The sequence below is a fragment of the Pinus tabuliformis genome, chromosome 6 (genome assembly GCF_031772625.1).
Source record: "Pinus tabuliformis cultivar Carrire ecotype Pingquan chromosome 6, CPIR1, whole genome shotgun sequence".
Taxonomy (NCBI): Eukaryota; Viridiplantae; Streptophyta; class Pinopsida; order Pinales; family Pinaceae; genus Pinus; species Pinus tabuliformis.
Window position 1 is genome coordinate 964,328,711 of NC_142292.1, and position 23,613 is coordinate 964,352,323.

At 37.5% G+C, this 23,613-nt stretch overlaps 1 protein-coding gene across 3 annotated transcripts; it reads left to right on the forward strand.

Annotated features, from left to right (window-relative positions):
• The first annotated feature begins 565 nt into the window (after nucleotides 1–565).
• LOC149262193 (serine/threonine-protein kinase AtPK2/AtPK19-like) lies at nucleotides 566–23,295 on the forward strand. 3 transcript variants are annotated; one of them, XM_089423571.1, is made up of 7 exons: nucleotides 566–994; nucleotides 1,134–2,030; nucleotides 18,309–18,391; nucleotides 18,495–18,615; nucleotides 22,107–22,280; nucleotides 22,498–22,605; nucleotides 22,695–23,295. In XM_089423571.1, the coding sequence occupies exons 2-7, from the start codon at nucleotides 1,329–1,331 to the stop codon at nucleotides 22,992–22,994; spliced, it is 1,488 nt and encodes a 495-aa protein (XP_089279697.1). In that variant the 5' UTR covers nucleotides 566–994; nucleotides 1,134–1,328; the 3' UTR covers nucleotides 22,995–23,295. The 3 variants fall into 3 exon arrangements, with proteins under 3 accessions (XP_089279697.1, XP_089279711.1, XP_089279703.1); XM_089423585.1 differs by having other exon boundaries at nucleotides 566–801; XM_089423577.1 differs by having other exon boundaries at nucleotides 566–786.
• Nucleotides 23,296–23,613: the final 318 nt, after the last annotated feature.

Genomic DNA, 23,613 nt, shown 5'->3' on the forward strand with positions numbered 1-23,613 from the left:
GAGAGGATCTAGCCCACAACCCCTTGCTTGCTTGTGCTGCAAAGTTCTTGAACTCTGAATTTAATTGAGAAGGAGGGCATTTAACAAAAGAAGATAAATCCATCTGCTCCACCTACTTTGATTGAAATTTGGCCACTCGCTTTATATTCACTTGGTCTCCAAATTCCAATGTTCAATAGTTATCTATCTTTTTATTATGGATGGCCCCATGCACAACAACTTTCTAGAGGATACCATACCCTCTTCATCATACCATTAGAGTTTGCGCGTGGATTTGGAGTTCCAATCTCACAAAACTTCCCAATTATTATCACTGAGATGTTTAGGCACGTGTCAAAAGGCGATTACTTAGAGCTAAGGTCATTTATAAACTTGTAAAATATGTTTAATAATAAAGATATTCAAGATATTTACAGTATTCGAGGCGGCGGCGCATGGTAACAACCTAACGCGTGTCACTGTCTCTGTCACCCTGAGCTGTCCCGCAAGAGCATATACCTGTGGAATAAGCTGACCCCTGGATTGGACAAAATTTTAATAATTGAGTAATTCGGCTAAAACTACCACACCTGGAATTAACCTTAGTCTCCTTGTCCACTTCAGACCGTCCCTTCATCGGGACGGTTTTAAAGGCAGTGGAAAAGAAGGCCAGTCTCGCCGTGCCGAGCAAGACGGGGTGACGACGGGGGATCGAATCCTGGGGACTAAAAGCTACAACTAAGATTTCCATCAAACGGCTTCTCCTGCAAGCTTTAACGTCAAAATCGTCTTCCCTGCCCGTGGATTGTATGCATCATATCTGTACACAACACTTCATCAATCCTGGTGTTGTTTTGGAATGTTATTTGATTGATTTTTTAAGGTTATTGTCGAAGCCAGAAAGTGGAGTACAATGTAACCCTAGGGGGCAAACGGGCGCCTTCTGGCAAGACTTTATTTTTCTTTTAGGGTTAAATTCTGCTCTGCGATCGCTGCAAAGATTCGACTCTATCTGGTTTTCGCACTTGACTTTTTGTGTTATTTGCTGTTTCTGAAACTTTGGAAATCCTAGATCTTGTCTTGGCTTCTGAAACTTGAAACGGTTCGTAATTCTAATTGGTTTTTTTTTTTCGTTTCCGGTTTGATTTGCGCAGGGGTTTCCCGCGCTTTTGTCAGGAAATTTTCTTAATGAGTTTGGGCTTATCAGACCCAGCCTTGGTTTCCTGTCATTCGGGAAACAAGGGCGAATTTTTTTTCTGGACGTTGTTGTTCTGCGTTCCTAAAGTGGCCCAATTTGTTGCTGTATTTAAAATTAAAGCTGTTCCTGGTCAGTGTTCATTTACGTAGCCATGGTATTACGGGGGGGTTTGCGTGTTCCGCTATCCCGCAAATCAAGGTCGGTCCTCTTAGGACACCTGATACTGCCTCTAGATTCTTTATCAACTGAACCGGTTAAGGGATCTGACAGCGAGAATGGAGAGTTTGATTTTTCTGATGTGTTTGGTCCCATTCCGTCGGACCAGCCTTCGCCTGCCCAAGCGAAGGCTTCAACGAAATGGTCGGCCTCGGGGTTTCTTGGAAGTGACGATCCCGAGGTGATTTATAATCGATCTCATTCACTGGTTGGTCCCTCGCCTCGCCCCGGTATTGATAGGCAGCTCAGCAAGTTCAGCGAAGAGGAAATTTGCAACTCTGGTGAGATATCCTCCAAGACTGAAGAGACGGGGCCTCTCTCTGCAGCACATGATGAATTCCAGGCTTCTTTGTGTGAAGACTCCGATGGGGTTAATTCCGGTCCCGATGAAGAGAAGAGTTATGGCGGCGAGAAGGTTGGACCACAGGATTTCGAACTCCTAAGGGTGGTTGGACAGGGTGCATTTGGAAAGGTGTTCCAAGTGAGGAGAAAGGGAACAAATGTAATTTATGCCATGAAAGTCATGAAAAAGGATAAAATTATTACAGGTAATCATGTAGACTATATGAAAGCAGAGAGGGATATTCTTACAAAGATAGTTCACCCTTTCATTGTTCAGCTGCGATACTCGTTTCAGGTATGTTGACATGCCTGATCTGGTCTCTCTTTGTTCCTTTTCGCAGTGTTGTTGTGGGGGCAGGTAGCTTACTAAAATGCTTGGAAAGAAAATGAATACTTTTATTCGATCGTATTGCTTTTTTGTTGGAGATGAAATGCAATATAATCTGTTCTTAGAGCATGGTAGATTTTAATTATAATTTTTTTGATGCTACAGATAATGGAATTGAATAACTATCCTGATTTCCAAGAAGGTTACATATAATAAATTATGTTTCTCTTTTCAATCAAACGCTGAATGGATGATTTGTTGTTATTACGACAAACATGACCTTTTATCTGTGAGGAAAATAGACCAGCATGTTTATTAAACTTTAATATAAAATTTTTGATTTCATTGTAGACCTGGCTAACTTCTACTTGCTGAAGCCTCTGTTTTTAATCTAACAGAGAAATTTAGCATTGTATAAGTAAATCTTATAGAAGTGACAAGACCACCTTCAAATAGTTACAATTTGAAGTGCACGCACTATGCTGGACTGAATGTTAAATTTGGTTGTTTCGTAGGCCATCACAATTTTCTTGTTGTAGGCACTTTTAGGTAGAGGTTGTGATTTTCAACTGCTATAATTTGGATCTTCAATGGACAGAAATGTTCTCCTGCACTATGCTAGTCACCCTCAAGCTAAGAGGCCATGGCTGCGGGGTATCTGTTCTACCAAAGCCACTTAAGACTTGCACCTAGCCCCACAAACACAGGTGCACACACAAACACAAGCATGAGCATGCCATTGGACAGACTTGAACCCTGCTACAGGCATTAAACCCAACTTGCTTTCACCAACTTGACAATCTACTGTTATTACCTTACCAAATCTGGTGAACTTACTTGGCCAATTACATTTGAAACCAAGCCTTGCCTTTATAGTTTTCTCATACTAAAGTGTTCCTTCACACCTAACCAATTTTCCTGGATCTTTGCAACCTTATGAACCCTCCATGAGTATCTAAAAAACTTTGGCCTTTTTGTCCTTGTTCAAGCATTTTTTTCATCTTGATTTCCAAACTGTACCCTCCGTAACAAATTTGAATTTGCCTTAACGTATTTCAAGATTGGGCTTGATTTCCCAATCTCCCTCCTGCCCACTTTTCAAACTTTTATCTTAGCCCAATTTCAAATTTTATCTATATAAGTTACTAGTGACTCCACTGGGGAATGAAGCTCTATTCTCATTACTAAAAATTATTTGCTACTTGTGGTGTGTAAGTAGTGGCTGTTGAGGTATAATGATCTCCCTGACTACTGTACATCCAACATTATTGTAATGGATTAAGCTTAAATTAGGGGTATCTCTTTAATGGCCAGCTCTGCATTTACACCATTTGTTCATGTTGGGTTTCTAAGCATATCTTGCATATTTTGTTAAAATTTCATCTTGAAGGTTCCTTTTGTCTCTTTAATTAAAATATTGGAAAATATTCTTCTTTCAGCCACTTTTTTACTCAAATATGTACTTTGTTAATATCACTTAAGATAGGATGCTATTTTTCCATTTGTTGTCTTCAAACCTTTATGCTCAAAGATCCCTAAAATTGAAAAGCATGGTTCATCATTTGCATTAGTTGTGATCACGGTGGGCCAACAATCAACCTAAATATCTACAACCCTTCAACCTTTGCCTAATGCATTTTTGAAAACCCCTTTAAAGTTCAATGGAAGTAACTTTAGAGGTGTTAATGAACATATCTCAAAATTTTAGGATTTCATTGATAACCTCTTTGTTGATCGTGGAGATGTTTTCATACTTCTCTTTGTACATACGTTGGAAGGGGATGGTAGATTTTGGTTTAGGCACTTCATAGCCAATGGACTAAGGCACTGATTACTCACCCTAGACTATGGATCTCGACACCTCTCATTGGGAGGAGCCATTGCGCAAAAGGAGTCGATGTCATCACCTTGCTAAACCCAAAGAGCTTACTTGGTCAATAATATTCGAAACCAAGCCTTGGCTTCATAATTTTCATGTACTTAAGGGTTCCTTTAGATTGAGCCAATTCTCCTCTAACTTTTTTAGCCTTTGGAACCCTTCATGAACATCTAAAGCCTTGCCTTTTCTTCCTTCTTTGAACTTTGCTTTCATCTCGTTTTAAAAAATCAAACTCTTCTTTACTTGTTTGAGTTGTTTCCTTTATTTATATCAATATTGGGCTCAATTCCTTAATCAATTCCCCTTGTCACTGTTCCCCTTGTCACTGTTCGTCACTGTTTGGGTGGATGCCTTGGCCAATCTCAATATCGGGCTTGATTCTTGAATCAGATTCCCTTCTAACTATTCAAGTGGATGCCTTGGCCAATTTTGTGATTGGACCTGAATCCTTAATCAGGCCTTCTTCTCACTATTTGAGTGGATGCCTTAATTGATTTCATGACTGGGTTTGCTTCCTCAATCAGACCCCTCATAGCCAATGGATTAAGGCACTGATTATTCACCCTAGACTATGGATCTCGACACCTCTCATTGGGAGGAGCCATCACGCAAAAGGAGTCGATGTCATCACCTTGCTAAACCCAAAGAACTTACTTGGTAAATCATATTCGAAACCAAGCCTTGGCTTCATAGTTTTCATGTACTTAAGGGTTCCCTTACATTGAGCCAATTCACCGCTAACTTTTTAGCGTTTGGAACCCTTCATGAACATCTAAAGCCTTGGCCTTTTCTTCCTTCTTCGAACTTTGCTTTCATCTCGATTTAAAAAATCAAACTCTTCTTTACTTGTTTGAGTTGTTTCCTTCATTTATATCAATATTGGGCTCAATTCCTTAATCAATTCCCCTTGTCGCATTTTGGGTGGATGCCTTTGCCAATCTCAATATTGGGCTTGATTCTTGAATGAGATTCCCTTCTAACTATTCAAGTAGACGCCTTGGCCAATTTTATGATTGGACTTGAATCCCTAATCAGACCCTCTTCTCACTGTTTGAGTGGATGCCTTAATTGATTTCATGATTGGGTTTGCTTCCTCAATTAGACCCCTTGCTCCCTGTTCAAACTATTGCCTTAGCTTGATTCCTCAAGTGAGCCCTTCATAACAAGTTCGAAGTTGCCTTGGTTGATTTCAAGATTGGGCTCGATTCCCATTAGCCTCCCCTAGTCATTGTGTGAATTGTAACCTTGGCCCAATTTCAAAGTTTAGCTTGATTCCTAAATCAAGTCCTCGATCATTGAAGTTCTAATATGTTCGGATGAGTCCAGATTTAAAGGCAGATGAAATACAATACTTTGAAGAAACAAGTGGCGCCATGAAGAGAAGATATCTAGTAAGGAATCTCCACATGGGTAGTGTAATCATTCTCCAAATGGAAGTCACATGTGGCTTTAATTTCACGAGAATAAGAGAGTGGTGGCCACAAAGTATGAGTTAACAAAAAGTTTCGCTGTTAGCTTGTTAGATTGAAGGATCAAGAGTGAGTGCTAGCCCCAAATATGCTCTTTGAACCGAATATTGAGTGTGCCTTTTTCCCTAATGACATGTAAGAGAACTTTATCTTTTACAGAGGAGGGTTGGTTCACTTGAGAGTTAATTTTTGAGCAATTGAAGAGGGTAAAACAAAGGTAGAGGTCATAAAAAATTAAAGATTTGCTTGGGGTATCATAGTTTTGCAGCAATGAATGGCTTTCTTCTCCTTCCACTTTTCATTTCCTTCATTCTCTAAGTAGTAGGTTTTGTAGAGGTGAACTGGTATCGACTAGCCAGTCCCATATTGTTTGGCTAGTTTTTAGTACACTGCGTTGTCTCTATAGCCCCTTAGATGAGGAGGCTAGGAGGATCAATGTCCTCTACAAATTGAGGACAAAAGGGAATCATTAGCCTATCTATCCTTGTAGGCTATAGTCCATCAAAAAGGGGAAAACCCCAAAATAACGATTTCTATTCAAGTTTTGGGGCAGCTGGGCTTAAAAAATCCAAAGTTGGGGTTTGGAGTAAGGATTACTCAATCACTCAAGAAGAAACCCCTCTAGAAGTCTACAAATGAAGATGGATTGAAGTCATTTTGGAGCATGAAGTGTGGATGAATTCTTTTGTTCTTAAGCACATTGGCTTTGAGGGTTTTAGACCCTTTTCCTCTCTTGTCAATTTCAGTGGTGAAAGATTCCACTCTAGTTGACATATTTTTGCTCTCTATTGGCATAATACTTCTGTCGTGGCAGCGAGTTCTATTCTTCATTTGGGCAGCAAGATTGGTGACGTCTTGATCTTTGGTTTGGCATTGAGAGTGTGTGGGATATTTTCTGTTTGTTTGTTGGAATTGGGCTCAAAACATCCTCTGAAATCAACAAGGGTTTTGATAGGCTTGCGAAGGACTAGATAAAGCGACATTTCTCTTTGAAGCATCTGAATCTCGAAAACATAAATTTTGGACTGTCTAAAAAGACCCTACCTGCGATGACCAGCAAGGATCGTAAACCGGTGTGGATTGAAAGATCAACAAAAAGGTGTGATTCGGTTAAGAATTGATTTTAGGACGTGAGATCGTGTTCTATGTTGAACAGAGTATGTGGCTAAGGAGGAACCTCAAGACTGTAAAAGTTCATTCGACTCAAGTTGTTGCAGTCGCAATATTGAAGGGTAGCAGAAACACTGCGAACTCTATTAAGTTTTTTGCAACGAGACGTCTGGAATCTGAAACAAATACCACAAGTTTGAGACAGAGCATGAACTTTGAAGTTTCCTTGAGTATCGTGTTGGATTGTCGAAGGAACCATGGGCATGAACAAAGGGCGAGTATCGTGTTGGATCACCGAGGGAACAACAAAGCTTCTAATTGCAGTGGGACCCGTGGTTATTGATATAGACAAGGTGGGTCATATAACCTTGTGTAGTATTTTTAATAAATTATTTATGGTATGGTTGAATGGGAGCTAATTCTGATATGTATTAAATCAAATTTTCGTGGGACTATTGTCAATTTAAGGTATTAGTACATTTTATATTGGATTGATGAACTAAACTATGTTACTGGGTTATTGAGGATATTGTATTGAGTTGAATTGTGATACAAAAATCTACTGAAGATTGTATTATTGTATTGCGTTGAATTGTGGTACAAAAGAAATTGTTGAAACCCTAGTATGAAAAAAAATATTAGGGGAAATTACCCTAGCACACTATAGTGGTATCAGAGCACAAAGCATCTTGTCAGCTTTGAGTACATGAGCTTTGTATGCTTCTTGCAGATACAAGCAACATCAATGTAAGGAAAAAGAGGAATACCCACCGTTTTGCCATGGGAGACATAACAGGTCAAGGAGAACATGACCCTGGTATTCTACTTCTGGAATTGATATAGGGAGAACAACAGATGTATCAACAACTACATCCTCAAGGGAAACAAATGATTCAAGGGTAGCAACATATAGCCTAGGTATTGTGACCCAAAAGTAACAACAAATCACCATGTTGATTGCTCACCTCACAGGACAACCAAATGTTGCTGCCACCAATAGAACTACCACAGAGGGAAGTGGAAACCATTATGCTGGTCCGCCCAACAACCAAGCAAACAATAAAAAGAAAAACCGACCACTTCTACCACAATTCACAGATAATCATGTGCCAACAGTCCAAGAAGCAGTTGAGCTAAATCATCTCCTTAACAATTATGTTTGTGAGCCTAGGTATTGTGACCCAAAAGCAACAACAAATCACCATGTTGATTGCTCACTTCACAGGACAACCAAATGTTGTTGCCACCAATAGAACTACCACAGAGGGAAGTGGAAGCCATTATGCTGGTCTGCCCAACAACCAAGCAAACAATCGAGAGAAAAACCGACCACTTCTACCACAATTCATAGATAATCATGTGCCAACAGCCCAAGAAGCAGTTGAGCTAAATCATCTCCTTAACAATTATGTTCATGATTATGCAAGATGGGAAGCAAATACTCGAGCAACTATGACCTTCAACAAGTATAGCAACTTTTGATACAGGAATAGACCTTGGGGACAACTTAATGGAGAATTAGCACGCAAGGTGAGTAAACTTTCTTAACCCTCATTTGATGGATCATCTAAATGTATATAGAAAGGGTTTAGGTGCAAAAATTTGATACCTACTTCAAGCTCAATCTTATGGTTGAGGAAAACTCAATTCAATTTGCCACATTACATTTAGAAGGGGAAGCACATGAGTGGTGCTATCATGGTCTAGACTCTAGTAACTCTGGGACAGCTAACATCACTTATTATGAAGATTTTACACAAAGGCTGATAGAAAGATTCGCCCGAAATAACCCAAAAAATCACTTTAGAGAACTGACACTACTTAAGCAAACAGGGTCACATGAAGAGTTTATTGCAGAATTTGAACGCATCGCAGTTATGGTAACAAATATATCTGAAGAGCGATTAGTTATGCTTTTCACTGAAGCATTAGCTGAGCCCCTACAAGGATGGGTCAAAGAATTCAATCCCACCACTCTTCAAGAAGCCATAAAGAAGACTCTAGACATGGGAAATGCAACCGCTAAAGCTAAGGCACCATCCAAGCCTTTTATTCCTCCAAAAGATAAGGAGAAGAAGTCTTTCCAACGTGATGGGCCCAAAAGAGACAAACTAGATGAGGAAAATCGAGGTGAATTGAAGAGGAAAAAGATATGTTTCACTTGTAGGGAACCATGGGAACTTGGACATCACTGTTTAGGAAAGGGGAAGATTCACTACATCGAAGTGCTCTCTGACGACGAAGAAGAAGAGGCCACTCCAAGTACCAATGAAGAGCCATCGTAGAAGGAAGCAAAGGAAGAATAGAAGCTTGACAACCCCAAGGAAGAACCGCCACAAGAGGAAAGACCCAGCGGAGAAAAAAATACACGACCACAAGTTAAGATTGCAACCCTTTCAGGCACACCCAAGTATTACACCTTCAAGGTTACGGGAGTTGTCAAGGGACAATGCATCACAACCCTAATTAATGGAGGAGCTATGCACAATTTCATTGATGAAATACTAGTAGCTAAAAGGGGACTTCCCATCAAAGAGTTTGAGGGCTTGGATGTAATAGTTGCGAATAGGTACAACTTGGATTGCACACGAATGATCCCAAGTTTGAGTGTAACTCTTGGTAACTATACTTTTACCAGTGATTTCTATGTAATAGATCTTGCAGACCTCAACATGGTACTGGGAGTTCAATGGTTATATTCGTTGGGCAAACACACGATGGACTACCAAGCATTGGAAATGGAATTTGGAGCACCAAATGGCAGTAAGGTCGTATTAAGAGGCATGTTAAATGGTGACTGCAGGTCGTTTCAACCAAAAGAATGGAAGCCTTTTTTAGGCACGGGGATATAGAATACACAACAAAATGTAAGGTTATGACCCAAAAGACTCGCGATAATGAAAAACCACAATACAGGGTAGTCAACAAGTTGTGGACAAGCACACTAGTGTTTGGTGACTTTCCTCCAGGAGGCAATTTGAGCATACTATCGAATTGGAAGAAGGAGCTAAGCCTGTGATCACCACATCGTACTGGCATCTGAAGAAGTTGGAGGACAAGATAAAAAAAAGTTAAAAACCATCCAAGAATTGTTATTCATGGGCCATATCAAACCCAACTCAAGCCTATTTGTAGCATCTGTAGTTTTGGTGAAAATGAAGGATGGCACGTGGAGGATGTGTATTGATTATTGAGCTCTCAACAAAAAAACCATCCAGAACAAGTACCCCATTCCCAAGATCAATGAATTGTTGGATGAACTCCATGGGGTAGTGTACTTTTCAAAGATCGACTTACGATATGGGTATCATCAAATACGAGTTCAAGAGGAATACGTGCCAAAGACAACTTTCAAATGTTACTGTGGACACGTTGAATTTTTGGTCATGTTGTTTGGTCAAACCAACACCCCCGCCACTTTCTAATCATGCATGAACAATATTTTCAACAAGCAACTAAGGAAGTTTTTGTTGGTATTCTTTGACGATCTTCTCATCTACAACAAGACATGGGGTGATCACTTGGGCCATTTGGATCAAATCTTGAGCATCATGCAAGAACAATCCCTTTATGCCAAGACATCAAAGTGCAAGTTCGGATTGACAAAAATCCTTTATTTGGGACATATGATTAGCGTGTAGGGGTTACAAGTCCATCAAGAAAAGATCTAGGCAATAGTAGATTGGCCTACACCCAAAATCCTAACAAAATTACAAGGGTTCCTTGTGATTTGTAGCTACTACTAATGATTTGTTAAAGGGTTCTCCCAGTTAAGTGCACCTTTGACGAACTTAACCAAAAAAGGAGCGCATTCAGGGGGAATGAGGAATTTGACAGGGTGTTCAACAAGCTCAAAGAAATAATGAGCTCATGTCTAGTGCTTTCTCTTCCCGACCTTGGTCAACCATTCATATTGGAGTGCGATGCGTCAGGAGAAGGAATAGGGGCTGTCCTTATGCAAAAGGGCCATGCCTTTGCATTTGAAAGCTAAAAACTGGAAGATTAAGAAAGATTCTACTCCATATATGACAAGGAGATGCTAGCTATCATGCACGCGTTGGAAAAGTTTAGACAATATTTGATGGGAAACAAATTCGTAGTCAGGACAAACCACAACAACTTACACCATTTCTTGGGTCAAAGGGACCTAAACGAACGACAACAAAAATGGGTGACAAAATCCAAGAAGAAGAATGTTGTGGTCGATGGGCTATCCAAGAAACCAACTGCATGTGCTCTCATGGAAATTATAGAAGACTGGAAGGCACACCTCTCAGCAGAATATGCCAAGAACTAGTTTGCTTGTGCCCCAATCGACAAAATCATTTAGGATAGCAGGTTCAAAATAATTGATGAAGTCATTTATTATAAAGACAAGATATATCTGCATCTTGAATCTACACCGAAGGAAAAGATCTTAAAGGTCAAACATGATATTCCTTCAATTGGGAATCAAGGATTCTTCGAGACCTATCGACAAATTCGGGAACGATTCTCGTGGAAAGGGCTCAAGGAAGATGTGATGAAATATGTCAAGGAATGCATGGCATGCCAACTGAATAAGGTTGAGCGCACACATCCTGCAGGTCTTCTACAACCTCTACCAATCCCAACACAAATGGGAGAGCATCTTAATGGATTTCATCACAGGGTTACCGAAAGCGCAAGGGAAGGATTGCATCTACACGGTGGTTGACAAGTTGACTAAATTTGCACACTTTTTTGCCATCCGAACTGATTACTTGGCCAAACCAAGGTTACTTGGAAGCGGGAGCGAGGAGTGACATTTTCCAAAGCTCCTGGTTTGGGAGCGAATCATGAGTGAATTTTTATATAATATATATTTTTGTATATTTTGATGCATATATGTCAACAAAAGCATGTAGAATGATGAATTAGATATAAAAAGCATAAAAACATGGATTACACCATATAACATCAATCATCTAGAAGTTATAATCTTCATCAACCACGTCCACAAGTTACATGTTCTCATTTATATAACATGTAAGGGTGCACATAACCAAAATAGCATAGAGTGTAATCCATCTTTGAACTGAAAATACATCAACAAATAGGCTTCAGATGGTCTTTAGCATCCCAAAAAAATCAACGCTACAACAAATAGCTACATATCATCAAAATAATTGCCTATCTTGGGATCTTGTCATTAATATCACCCTCTACGCAAGTAACATAAGATAGAAAAAATGTAGCATGTCAAGTCAAGATTTTGTTTGAGTGATGGATACATTTTTAGTAAGGTCATGATGGAGGAGTTCGACAACTAATGTCACTAACATGAAGGTACATAGAGGGCTTGTTGCTCTTGATTAAATACGAGTCCCATACCCTAGTACATGACAAAATCCTATGGAAATATTGCAATCCCCCCAATTTTGAAAAACTAATAAGTCTGCTGGATTTTGAGTGAGATCTAAAATTTTACTTTCTCCATATGAAATCCAATGAGGTTGGAACCACTCTTAAACATCCCGAATCATTTCATCGTAATGTTAAAAATTTAAGTAAATGTATGAAAATGAAAGATAAAGGAGAATGTCACTTTTACTTCAACAATTTAACATTACCATGAATTGCATATCAATACTAGGGCCATAAGTTTGAATATTAGGCTGCCCTACTAAAAAATCTTGTTTCCTTGAAAAAAATTGCATTTGGAACATCTTTGTGGCAATTTTTTTGTGAAAAAAACCAGGGAGCAAATTTTTTTGTGGGAGCGCGACGAGAGCAAATTTCGGGAGTGCGCTCTCGGGTCGTTCCCAATCCGCTCCTGCTCGGAGCGTGCTCTGGGAGCAATTCAAAAGGGGGGGGGGGTCGCTCCCTTGCAACCTTAGGCCAAACAAGTGGCGAAATTGTTTTTCAAAGAGGTCTTTAGACTGCATGGGCTGCTAAAGAGTAAAGTCAGCGATCATGACAATAGATTTATGGGCACATTTTGGCAGGAGCTTTTCAGGCTAGTAGGAACTGAATTGACCCCTAACACTAGCTATCACCCTCAAATCGACGGTCATACAAAAATTGTAAATATGTGGATTGAGGAGTACTTCTGCAACTACGTGACCACTGACAAGTCAATGAAAGACATGGTTTAAGTGGTTATACCTTGGGGAACATTGCTACAACAACACCTACCACTTATCCATTGGGATGACACCCTTCAGGGCTTTAAATGAATATGATGCCCCATCATTCATTGATAGAATTTTTGGAGACAACAAGGCACCTCTTTCCAAAGACTGGACAGGAGAGTAGGACATTCTCATAGTACTCAAGGAAAACATACAAGTTGCTCAAAATTGACAGAAAATGTACGGAGACCGGCATCAGACAAAGCGTAATTTTGAGGTAGGAGATCTTGTTTTCTTGCGATTGTAGCCCTATAAATAGTTTACACTGAAGAAAAACGGGGTGGAAAAATTGAAGCTGAAATTTTATGGGCCTTAAAAAGTTATTTGTAGAGTGGGCGAGGTGGCATATGAGTTGGAGCTATTGAGTAATAGCCAAATTCACAATGTATTCCATGTGTCACGCCTCAAGAAGGTTGTGGGTTAGTAGGTCAACGCCTCTGTTGAATTGCCACTATTAGATGAAGAGGGACAACTGGAACTGATTCAAGAGACAATCATGGCCGTGTGAGAAAAGAAGTTAAGAGGAAAAGTAATTTCAAAATATCTCATCCAATGGAAAAATTTATCGGAAGAGGATGCGACAAGGGAAGGAGAATGGATTTTGAAGCACGTGAACTTGCAATTGCTCGAGGGCAAGTAATTTCGGGCAAGGGGGACTGTAATGTCCTCTACAAATTGAGGACAAAAGAGACTCCATTAGCTTATCTATTCGTGTAGGCTATAGTCCATCAAAATTGGGAAAACCCCAAAATAACCATTACTGGGCAAATTTTGGGGCAGCTAGGCTTAAAAAAATCCAAAATTGGGGTTTGGGTTAAGGATTACTCGATCACTCAAGAAAGATGAAGCCCCCCTCTAGAAGCCTATAAATGAATAAGGATTGAAGTAATTTTGGAGCATGAAGTGTGGATGAATTCATTTGTTCTTGAGCATTAGCTCTGAGGGCTTTGGACCCCTCTCCTCTCGCAATTTTGGTGGTGAAAGAATCCACCCTAGTTCACATAATTTTGCTCTCTATTGGCATAATACTTTCGTTGACGCAACAAGTTCTATTCTTCGTTTGGGCAACAAGATTGGTGACATCTTGATCTCTGGTTTGGTATCTAGAGTCTGTGGGATATCTTCTGTTTGTTCGTTGGAATTGGGTGCAAAGCATCTTTTGAAATCAACAAGGGTTTTGGTAGGCTTGCGAAGGACCAAACAAAGTGACATTTCTCTGTGAAGCATCCGACTGTCGTAAACATAAATTCTAAAGACTGTCTAAAAAGACCCCCTACCTGCGATGACCAGCGAGAAAGGATCGTAAACCATCATGGGTTTAAAGATCAACAAAAAGGTGTGATTATGTTAAGAATTGGTTTTGGGTCATGAGATCGTGTTCTATGTTTAACGGGTTACGTGGCTGAGGAGGAACTTCGAGACTGTAAAAGTTCGTTCGACTCACGTTTTTGCAGTCGCAGTATTGAAGGGTAGCGGAAACATTGCGGACTTTATTAAGTTTTCTGCAACTAGATATCAGGAATCCGAAACAAATACCACGAGTCTGAGATGAAGCATGTACCTAGAAGTTCCTGTGAGTATCTACTATCGTGTTGGATTGTGGAAGGAACCACGAGCAAGAACAAAGGGTGAGTATTGTGTTGGATCGCCTAGGGAACAACGAGGCTTCGCAGTGGGACCCATGGTTATTGATGTAGACAAGGCGGGTCATATAACCTTGCATAGTATTTTTAATAAATTATCTATGGTATGGTTGAATAGGAGCTAATTATGATATAATAATATGTATTAAATCAGATTTTTTGTGGGACTATTGTCAATTTCTGGGATTAGCACATTTTATATTGGACTGATGAACTAAACTATGTTATTGGGTTTATTTATTGAGGATATTGTATTGAGTTGAATTGTGGTACAAAAATCTACTGAAGATTGTATTATTGTATTGAGTTGAATTGTGGTACAAAAGAAATTGTTGAAACCCTAGTGTGGAAAAAAGAAATATTAGGGGAAATTACCCTAGCACACTATATCACATCATCAACAAAAAGAAGAAAAGAAATTGGCACATGTTGAGAGTTTTGGGTAATGCTATTATTGTTCATCTTGGTGTTAATAATAAAAATCACAATCTGGATTCTGTAGGGAGCTCTCATATTATTTGTAATTGTATTCACATTTTAAAGTTTATTCGGTCAAATATTACGATGAATATAAATTTCAATGGGATCACCAATACAACCTATTCAGTTTAGATCATAATTTTAAAATCTGGAACGACATTTTGAACCGGCCCACCTATCAAACCGCGATTTAAATCAGATTCAATGAACCGTATTTGAAAAAAAATACCTAAAATATGTGATTATTAATGAAAAATTTATTTTTAAGATTTTAAACCATGATTTCAAACCATTAGACAAAATACGCAAAGGTTGCTCATCTCTATACGATGTAATGGTGAATATATCAAAATGGCACTAAGTGTAATACATGTCAACAACAAAATACATAATCAATGAGGCTGTAAATGGCCTCTAGAGTCCAAAAACAATGCTACAAGCTACTAGGCCACTGGCTTCCTACAAATCACAAAACAATGTGATCACTCATCAAACTCATCACTTATTCAGCACTACTAGAAATGGGATTATCAACAAGAGCTCTACATAAACATGATCAGTCTCAATGTCTTTAGACTCAGATTCCTCAACCTCGTAATTTGGTAGAATTGAAAAAGATTAACATGCCTAACCAATGATTTTGGTTTGAGTGAAGGGTTCATCTCTTCAACCTCATGATATGGGAGAAAAAACTTAGCATACCTAACCAATTATTTTGATTTGAGTGAAGGGTACATTTTTGTTAAGGCCATGGCAGAGGAGTTCAACAATCAATACCACCAATCAATAATCAATAGCACCAACATCAAGGCACATAAAGGGCATCATGCTATTGATTAAATGCAAATCCCATACCCTCATATATGATAGATACATGATAGAATTCAATGAAAATGCTGCAATCCTACCAATTCTAAAATCCTGAAAATTGTTAAGTCTACTGAATTTTGAGTGGGATATGAAATTTTACTTTCTCCGTATGAAGTCTGATAAGGTTGGGACTACTCTTAAACATCCTGAAACAATTAATGATAATGTTAACAATTTAAATAAAAGGAATAAAAGGGAAATATAAAGAAAATGAAGAAATAAAAATGAAAGATAAAGGAGATAAGGGAAAAGAAGGAATGGAAAAGAAAGAGAAATGAAACATCACTTTTACTTCAAGAATTTAACATTACCATTCATTACCAGCATTAGGGTTGAGTTAGGTTTAGGAGGGGGAGGGTTGTTTTATGGCCAACAGGGGCTGTTTTGGGAAGGAAGAAACCCCTAGTTTCCTCTAAAACCACCTGAAAAACTGCCACTGTGGGTCCCAGACTGCCCCCAAACATGTGAGATCTGACCGCCCCGGTTGGGAGCAAAGCTGGTTCAGATCGGTTGGTACTGACCTGATACCTTTAACATGGGAATAAAATTGTGAATAATATGAGAGCTCTACAAAAGGGAATATGTGCAGTTCAGGATAAAGAGCCAATCACAGAGAAGATGATTCATTCATTTTTACATCTAAACCGTAGTATTAAAAACCAGCTGGTTTGAACCGCTAACTAGTAAAATTAGCCATTTAGCAACCTTCAGCCAATGAACCAGTAGAAAAATTCAGTTTGGGGATTGGTTGGTACCGGTTGGGTATCAAACAAAGATTTTCTAACGGGTCATTCACTGAAGGTTGCTGACTGGCCATTTTGATCGGTTACCAGTTCAAACCGGCCAGATTTTAAAACTACGGTTTAGAAGTAAAAGTGAATGAATTATCTTTTCTGTGATAGGCTCTTTATCCTGAACTGCACATATTTCCTTTTGTAGATCTCTCATATTATTTGCAATTCTATTCCCTTTTGTAGATCTCTCATATTATTTGCAATTCTATTCCCTTTTGTAGATCTCTCATATTATTTGCAATTATATTCCCATGTTAAAGTTATCAGTCAAATATGACTGTGAAAGGTTAGTGCAACAGGATCATAAATACAACTTATTTAGTTTAAACCATGGAGTGGAATATTATAATGTAAAAGTGAATGCATTATTCTTTCTGTGCTTGGTTATTTATTTGATCTGCCCATACTCATTTTAGTACTTGTTTGTATTGCAGCTGAAATGATTCTTGCTTGATGAGTTTCTGTTTTAACTTTCTAAACAAAATACATTTAACCTTTCAATGCTGCTGTCTAGTTTGACAGTTGAGGGGATCTCTGCATTTAATATTCTTGATTGATTGCGCTGAGTGGCGCATTCTACCGACCAGTATGAGATGTGTGATTCCATCTTGTGCTCAATGTGGAGTTGACACGTGTCTCTTTAAAAAAAAATTAAAATATTCTCTAAATAGAAAAGCAATGCCGGCCATAATAGAAAAGCAAAAATGAATATGCAATTTTGGTCAGTTTCAATTAAAAGTATTTTAAAACATCAATAATCCCACTCTCACTGCTAGCGCAATTAATTGTTGAAACTTGATATTGAAACCCAGTGTAAAGTAGATGTGGTAAAAATATTTTACTCAGCCATAAATAAAATATTTTGATGTCTATGTGAAATAACATAATTTGTTATCAACTTTCAAGAGAGATGAAATAATTAAAAATAAAAATATTTTCACTTTTGAATATGACAATGTAGAGTTCTTATACTTCTTACAAATATTTCAATAAGGGATTTAAATAAATTATTTGGAATTTCCAAGTTTACTAATTTATTTTAATATCAACTTCATGTATATCTATATATAGAAAAAGGAAGTTAAAAATTTATGTTAATGTTGGCCATAATAAATTAATTTGAGACTCAAAGAGAAGTAATTGAAAGTAAAAAAACTGAATTGCTTCCTTGTAAGAATTGTGACAAGATGTGTAATTCATTTAATTCTTAATATAAAATTAGTATGTGGAATTCAAATGATAATAATAATAATAAAAAATATTCTAGGTATGTTATAAATAAAAAGACGGGTCTAATCAATAGAACATGTCAATTTGAATATATATATATATATATATATATATTGAAAAGATCAATTTTTATGGTTAAAACATTTGAAGTAGTTTCACTATTTTACATATTGGCCAGTTTTTCAGGAATTTTTTGGTTAATTTTGTTTAAAATTCAACAAATATTTGTTAGAATTGCAAATTTAAGTTGTGTAGTTTACATAATCCAGGAGTCCAAAGAAATTTTCAATGGGTTGAATCCAATGGGTTTGATTGTTCTCGACACTTACTAGATACGTGGTTAAGATGGATCTATACTAGTAGCTATATGTTTGCAGTATCAAATATTTTGTAGTGTTGACATTATTTATTGTGCATCTTACAATTGATACGCATGTGAACTTTCGTATGTTTGTCTTGTGGCTTTTGGGTTTTCTGTACGGCGTAAATAACTTTCTGAAACCCTTTCTGTTTAATTCTGGGTGTTTTATGCAAATGCTTTATTAAGCTTTCCTGTTACTGGAGAGCCTTTTATATATCTTCGTTTTGACCAAGGTAACTTGTTTTTAACACCTGCAGACGAAATCTAAATTATATTTAATTCTGGATTTTATAAATGGAGGACATCTTTTCTTTCAGCTTTATCGACAAGGACTCTTCAGGTATCTCTCTACATCTTGAAAGTATTGTTTATAAATTATTGGTTTTTTTGATAGAGGACTACTTGAATTTGTCCTTAGCTAAATTTATAATGTTATTATGCAGTGAGGAATTGGCTCGGGTTTATACTGCAGAAATAGTTTCCGCTGTGTCGCATCTTCACAAAAATGGTATAATTCACCGGGATCTTAAACCTGAGAACATTCTTATGGATGCTGAAGGGCATGTAAGTAAACTCAGAGTTTTAAATTGTATGGGTAGTTCTTGTTGCTATGTACGTGTTGCACATTATGGTGGTTTTATTTCAGTATTTTAATCTATTGAAACTTGGGCCCCGGCATATTGACTTCAATCCTTTTCTTATTAAGAATCTCACTCTCACTCTCTCTCTCCCTCTCTCACTCTCTCTCTCCCTCTCTCACACACACACATGTGGTGAAATAGCAATTAGATGAATGGAAAATATGATTTATATTACAACAAAATAGCCATAATAATGGTATTCCAATTGTGCATATGGATGTATTCAACATGGAAAGACAACAAATGCAGCAATCATGTAGGTTGAGTACCTCGAAAGGTGAAATCTGTTGCATCTAGAAGCCAAATTGTGTGGACTTAACTATATGGCAGGCTGTTTTTTTTTGCGATACTCTTCAATTTTGCTCAGATGTTACAGGGGAATCAAGGCATATATATGATTTATATTATAACAAATTAGCCATAATAATGGCTTTCCAATTGCATACATGGATGTGTTCAACAACATGGGAAGACAACAAATACAGCAACCATGTAGGTTGGGTACCTCCAAAGGTGAAACCTGTTGCATCTAGAAGCCAAGTTGTGTGGACTTAACTGTATGGTAGGCTGCATTTTTTGTGATACTCTCCAATTTTGCTCAGATGTTACAGGGGATTCAAGACATATTTGCATGGAACAACCCTCCCAGCAGTTAAAAAACCCATCCATGAAGAACTAGAAGGATTAAAAGTACGGGTGTTCAATCAATAAATTTCACGATATACGATATTTTGGAGTTGGACTCTTTTTTTGTTAAATTTTTTTAAATTTTATTATTTCTTTCTTTTATTTTATCCTCTCTATTTCATATGACTAATAAAAATGATCTCATGATGACTGTTATTTAAGTTTAAGCACAAAAAATTTCATATTTTTTTTTTGTTTACAATAAGAAGAAAATTCTTAAAAATTTCCCATGCAATAGATCAATATCTTCCAGGGGAGGGTAGATACTGGTCTAAATCTTTGTGGTAATACACAGGACCACTATTCCATCGAGAGGCATTTAAAGCCTTTTAGATAATAAGGCAAATCTATTTTTCACCTATATTATTTGATCAATTTCTTGCATTTATGTTGGGTAAGCACTTACCATTGGCATGATAGGTTGCAACTTGCATGTCGATTGATCTGGAATTGGTTCCTGTTTTTTATCAAATCATCTTTCCTTCCACTCTTCATATTTGTATTTTGTGTCAAATGGTTTCTGTGACTATGATAAAATTGTATTTTGATAGAAATTGTTGTCTTATTCTGGTTCCATTTCTCTTCTAACTGCATTTTGATGTCTATATGCAAAGAAAAGTGACCAAACCATGTTTTGTGTTTCATAATACTGTACATATATAAACTCACGAGTATTAATAACCTGCAAGTGTTATATTTGCTGAATAGCTAAGCTATGCCCCCCCTTAGTAAATGGGTACATAAAAGAAAGCTAGGCTTGGGGAATTTATGGGAAATTAGGATGAAGCAATTACTGGTTAGAGTATTTGTATCATATCTGAACTATGTGTCATCTCAGTAAAGAATGTGCAGCTAATAAATGAAAGGCAGGCTTAGTAAAAAGATTGTGTAGCCTAAAAATGAAAGGTAGGCTCAGTGAAGAATGCGTAGCCAATAAATTAAAGGTAGGCTCAGTAAAAATTGTCCAGATCTCAGTAAAAATGTGCAGCCAATAAATGAAAGGCAGGCTTAGTAAAAAGATTGTGTAGCCAAAAAATGAACGGTAGGCCCAGTGAAGAATGCGCAGCCAATAAATTAAAGGTATGCTCTGTAAAAATGGTTCAGCCGATAAATGAAAGATAGGCTATTGTTCACATAATGGCTCCATCATAAATGAAAGATAGGCTATTGTTCACATAATGCCTCCATCTTGTTCACATCATCCTTGTAATCTCAAGCTGTGTATATGCCCCAGCAGTTTTAAGAAAGGCACCATAGTATATTGCCCATTGCCTCCTATAGGTTGCCTCTTTTGGTGAACGGGCCCTTTGTGTTGGAGATAGTTTGTTTGGGTTGTCTTACCAGAGGTTCTTTGTGAAATTGCATTCTCAATTTTGTAGAAGTTGTCATTAGAGTGTTTTGTACAGTTCCTGCCCTTGTATAAGTGCCATTAAATTTATATGGGACAATTGAATATTCCTCAATTTTGAGTGTTTTCTTTTTGGAAAGTGTTCCCTTTAAGCTTATGAGAAGCATTTTACAATTGGGGAAAAGGTGTGGGCAACGTAAGTGGCACGTTTGCTTGAGTGAAATGGCTCTTGGGGGGTGAACCGTTGATCACAACTCACAAGTCTGTGTGTACCTGAAAAGATAGCATATTTATTTATTGATCTTTTTTTCTGGGTTTTGAATGGCTAGATTGTCAACTGCCTCTCACAGGCTCATAGAGTCATATCTCCAATATATCTAGAAAATGGTCATGGATATGATGTATATTTTCTGCTCTCCTAAAGATTGCTAATATTATTGCACGAGCATCATAGTTTTTCCAAATTTCCTATGGAAATTTTTAGACACTAAATATTTTGTTTTTGGCCAAAAGGTTTTGGTTTAGCTGTAAGTAGTGCCAATTGCATCACGAGTTTATTTAGTCATATTAAAACCTTGTAATTATCGATGATTGGGAAAACATACCAGCTCAAAATAAAAGCCCTTTTGAATCGGTAAATAAACATGCTTTATTTCTCTAAATTTTCGATAGGTATATTTAAATGTATGCTTAGTTTGTTTTTAGCCAAAAGGTTTGATTTAGCTGCAAAGAGTGTCAACTGCATCATATAAGTTAATGTGTGTCAGCTGCATCATATGAGTTAATGTATTCATGTTGAAACTTTATAATTACCGATACTCGAAAGGTGCAGTACTAGTTTGTGGGACTGAGTTCCATCCTAATTGCTCAGAGTGTCTCACTGTCTACAGCGCATCATGGACGAGATATGTCTATATCCATGTGCATATAATGCTTATAAGCCAAAATGGAAAAGTGTTGTAGTTTGTGGGACTGAGTTCCATCCTAATTGCTCAGAGTGTCTACAGCGCATCATGGATGAGATATGTTTATATCCATGTGCATATAATGCTTATGAACCAAAATGGAAAAGAGTTGAAGTTTGGAACTTAAAAAAACTAAAATAAGAATGTTAGAGGTCTGTAATTTGGGAAAAAAACCCATAAATTCTATAATGTAAAATTATATATAATAATAAAATGAACTAACATAGATTCATCCTTAACCCTTGATCTTTTAAGCATTGAGATGTTTGTATTTTGGTTTCTTTTTGATCCCTCTCTAATCACCATGGTTAAGACGGATTTATTCTAGTATACACTGGTGTATATGTGTTGTTTTGGTTTTGAAATAAAGTTGATTCTGCTTATTAGATAATTCACAACTTTTAAATGTTTCAGGTTATGTTAACTGATTTTGGCCTGGCCAAGGAAGTCAGTGAATCGATGCGATCCAATTCTATGTGTGGGACTACAGAGTACATGGCACCTGAGATTATACTTTCTAAAGGCCATGATAAAGCTGCTGATTGGTGGAGTGTGGGAATTCTTTTATTTGAAATGCTGACTGGTCAGGTGCAATTCAAATTTTCTTTCTATCAATCTTTGATTCCCTCTTAATAAATATTTGTTTCATCTTGCCTCTTGCGTTTGATTATTGATTTGCATTCTTTTTGAAGTGTCTCATGCCTGTGCCCTAGATCATGGATGTTGTAGTCTTTTCGCTTATCATGTCTTTGATTATAGTTGATCTCTATTCTTTGTTTGTCTGAGGTCAATACTGTTTCTGCAGCCTCCCTACACCAATAATAACAGGCAGAAGCTTCAAGAGAAAATTATCAAGGAGAAAATTAAGCTACCATCATATCTGACTTCTGAAGTTCATTCATTGCTCAAAGGAGTAAGTTTCATCATCAATTCAAGTTATGAATGTATAGATTTTTATCTGCAATAAGTGTATGATTTTACCAATATTCTGGTATATTTCAGTTGCTGCAGAAGGATCCTAGTAAGCGCCTTGGGAGTGGAGTGAATGGCAGTGATGAAATTAAGCGACATAAATGGTTTAAAGTAATAAATTGGAGGAAATTAGAAGCACGTGAGATACAGCCCAACTTCAGGCCTAATGTCAGTGGAAAGGACTGCATTGCAAACTTTGATGAACACTGGACAGCAATGCCACCTCAGGACTCCCCAGCCTCGACTCCAAAAGATGGTGCATATTTCCAAGGTTACACCTATGTTGCTCCTAACTCTTGGCTTTCAGAGCCCAACAAAGAAAGCCACTGAGGTGTTAATTATAGTTGCAATAAAATATAGTTTTGGCTGCCTTTGACATGCCCGTGTGTTTGTTTGATGGACAACAATGTAAACCTGTATTCTCTTTTCAATAGTCATAAGCTATGCACCTTTCCGTCGAAATAATTGGAGTATTAATTTCATGTTAAATGCTGCTTATACGAGTGCATAGAATTATTGCATGGCTCGACTGCAGATTGGTTTCTTTGTGTGTTCTGGTTTAGAAGCAATTATCACAGTTTGAAGCTTGTAGCTGGTTTTAATTATATATTTCTGTGTTTTTTGGTTTTCATTGTGCATATCTAGTCGCATGATAGGCAATAAGATTTCCATGTGATTGATTTTTAATTAAGTTTCTTGTATTGTTCTAGAACATTCTTGCTCTGTTCCATAATTTTAACTTTTATGACTGATGTCTGGTTTCTTTTAGATATTCCCTATGATTGGTTGGCAGACTTGGCACGCTTTATAAGTTGGCTATTTCTTTTGTCTGAAATAGACTCTCTAGTTATATTTGTGAAACTCATAAAAAAACTGATACCCACGTTTTAGTATTTAGAAGGCTGGGAATGACATTGATTAATTGTTTTGAAAAGCGCTGGCCTTTAGG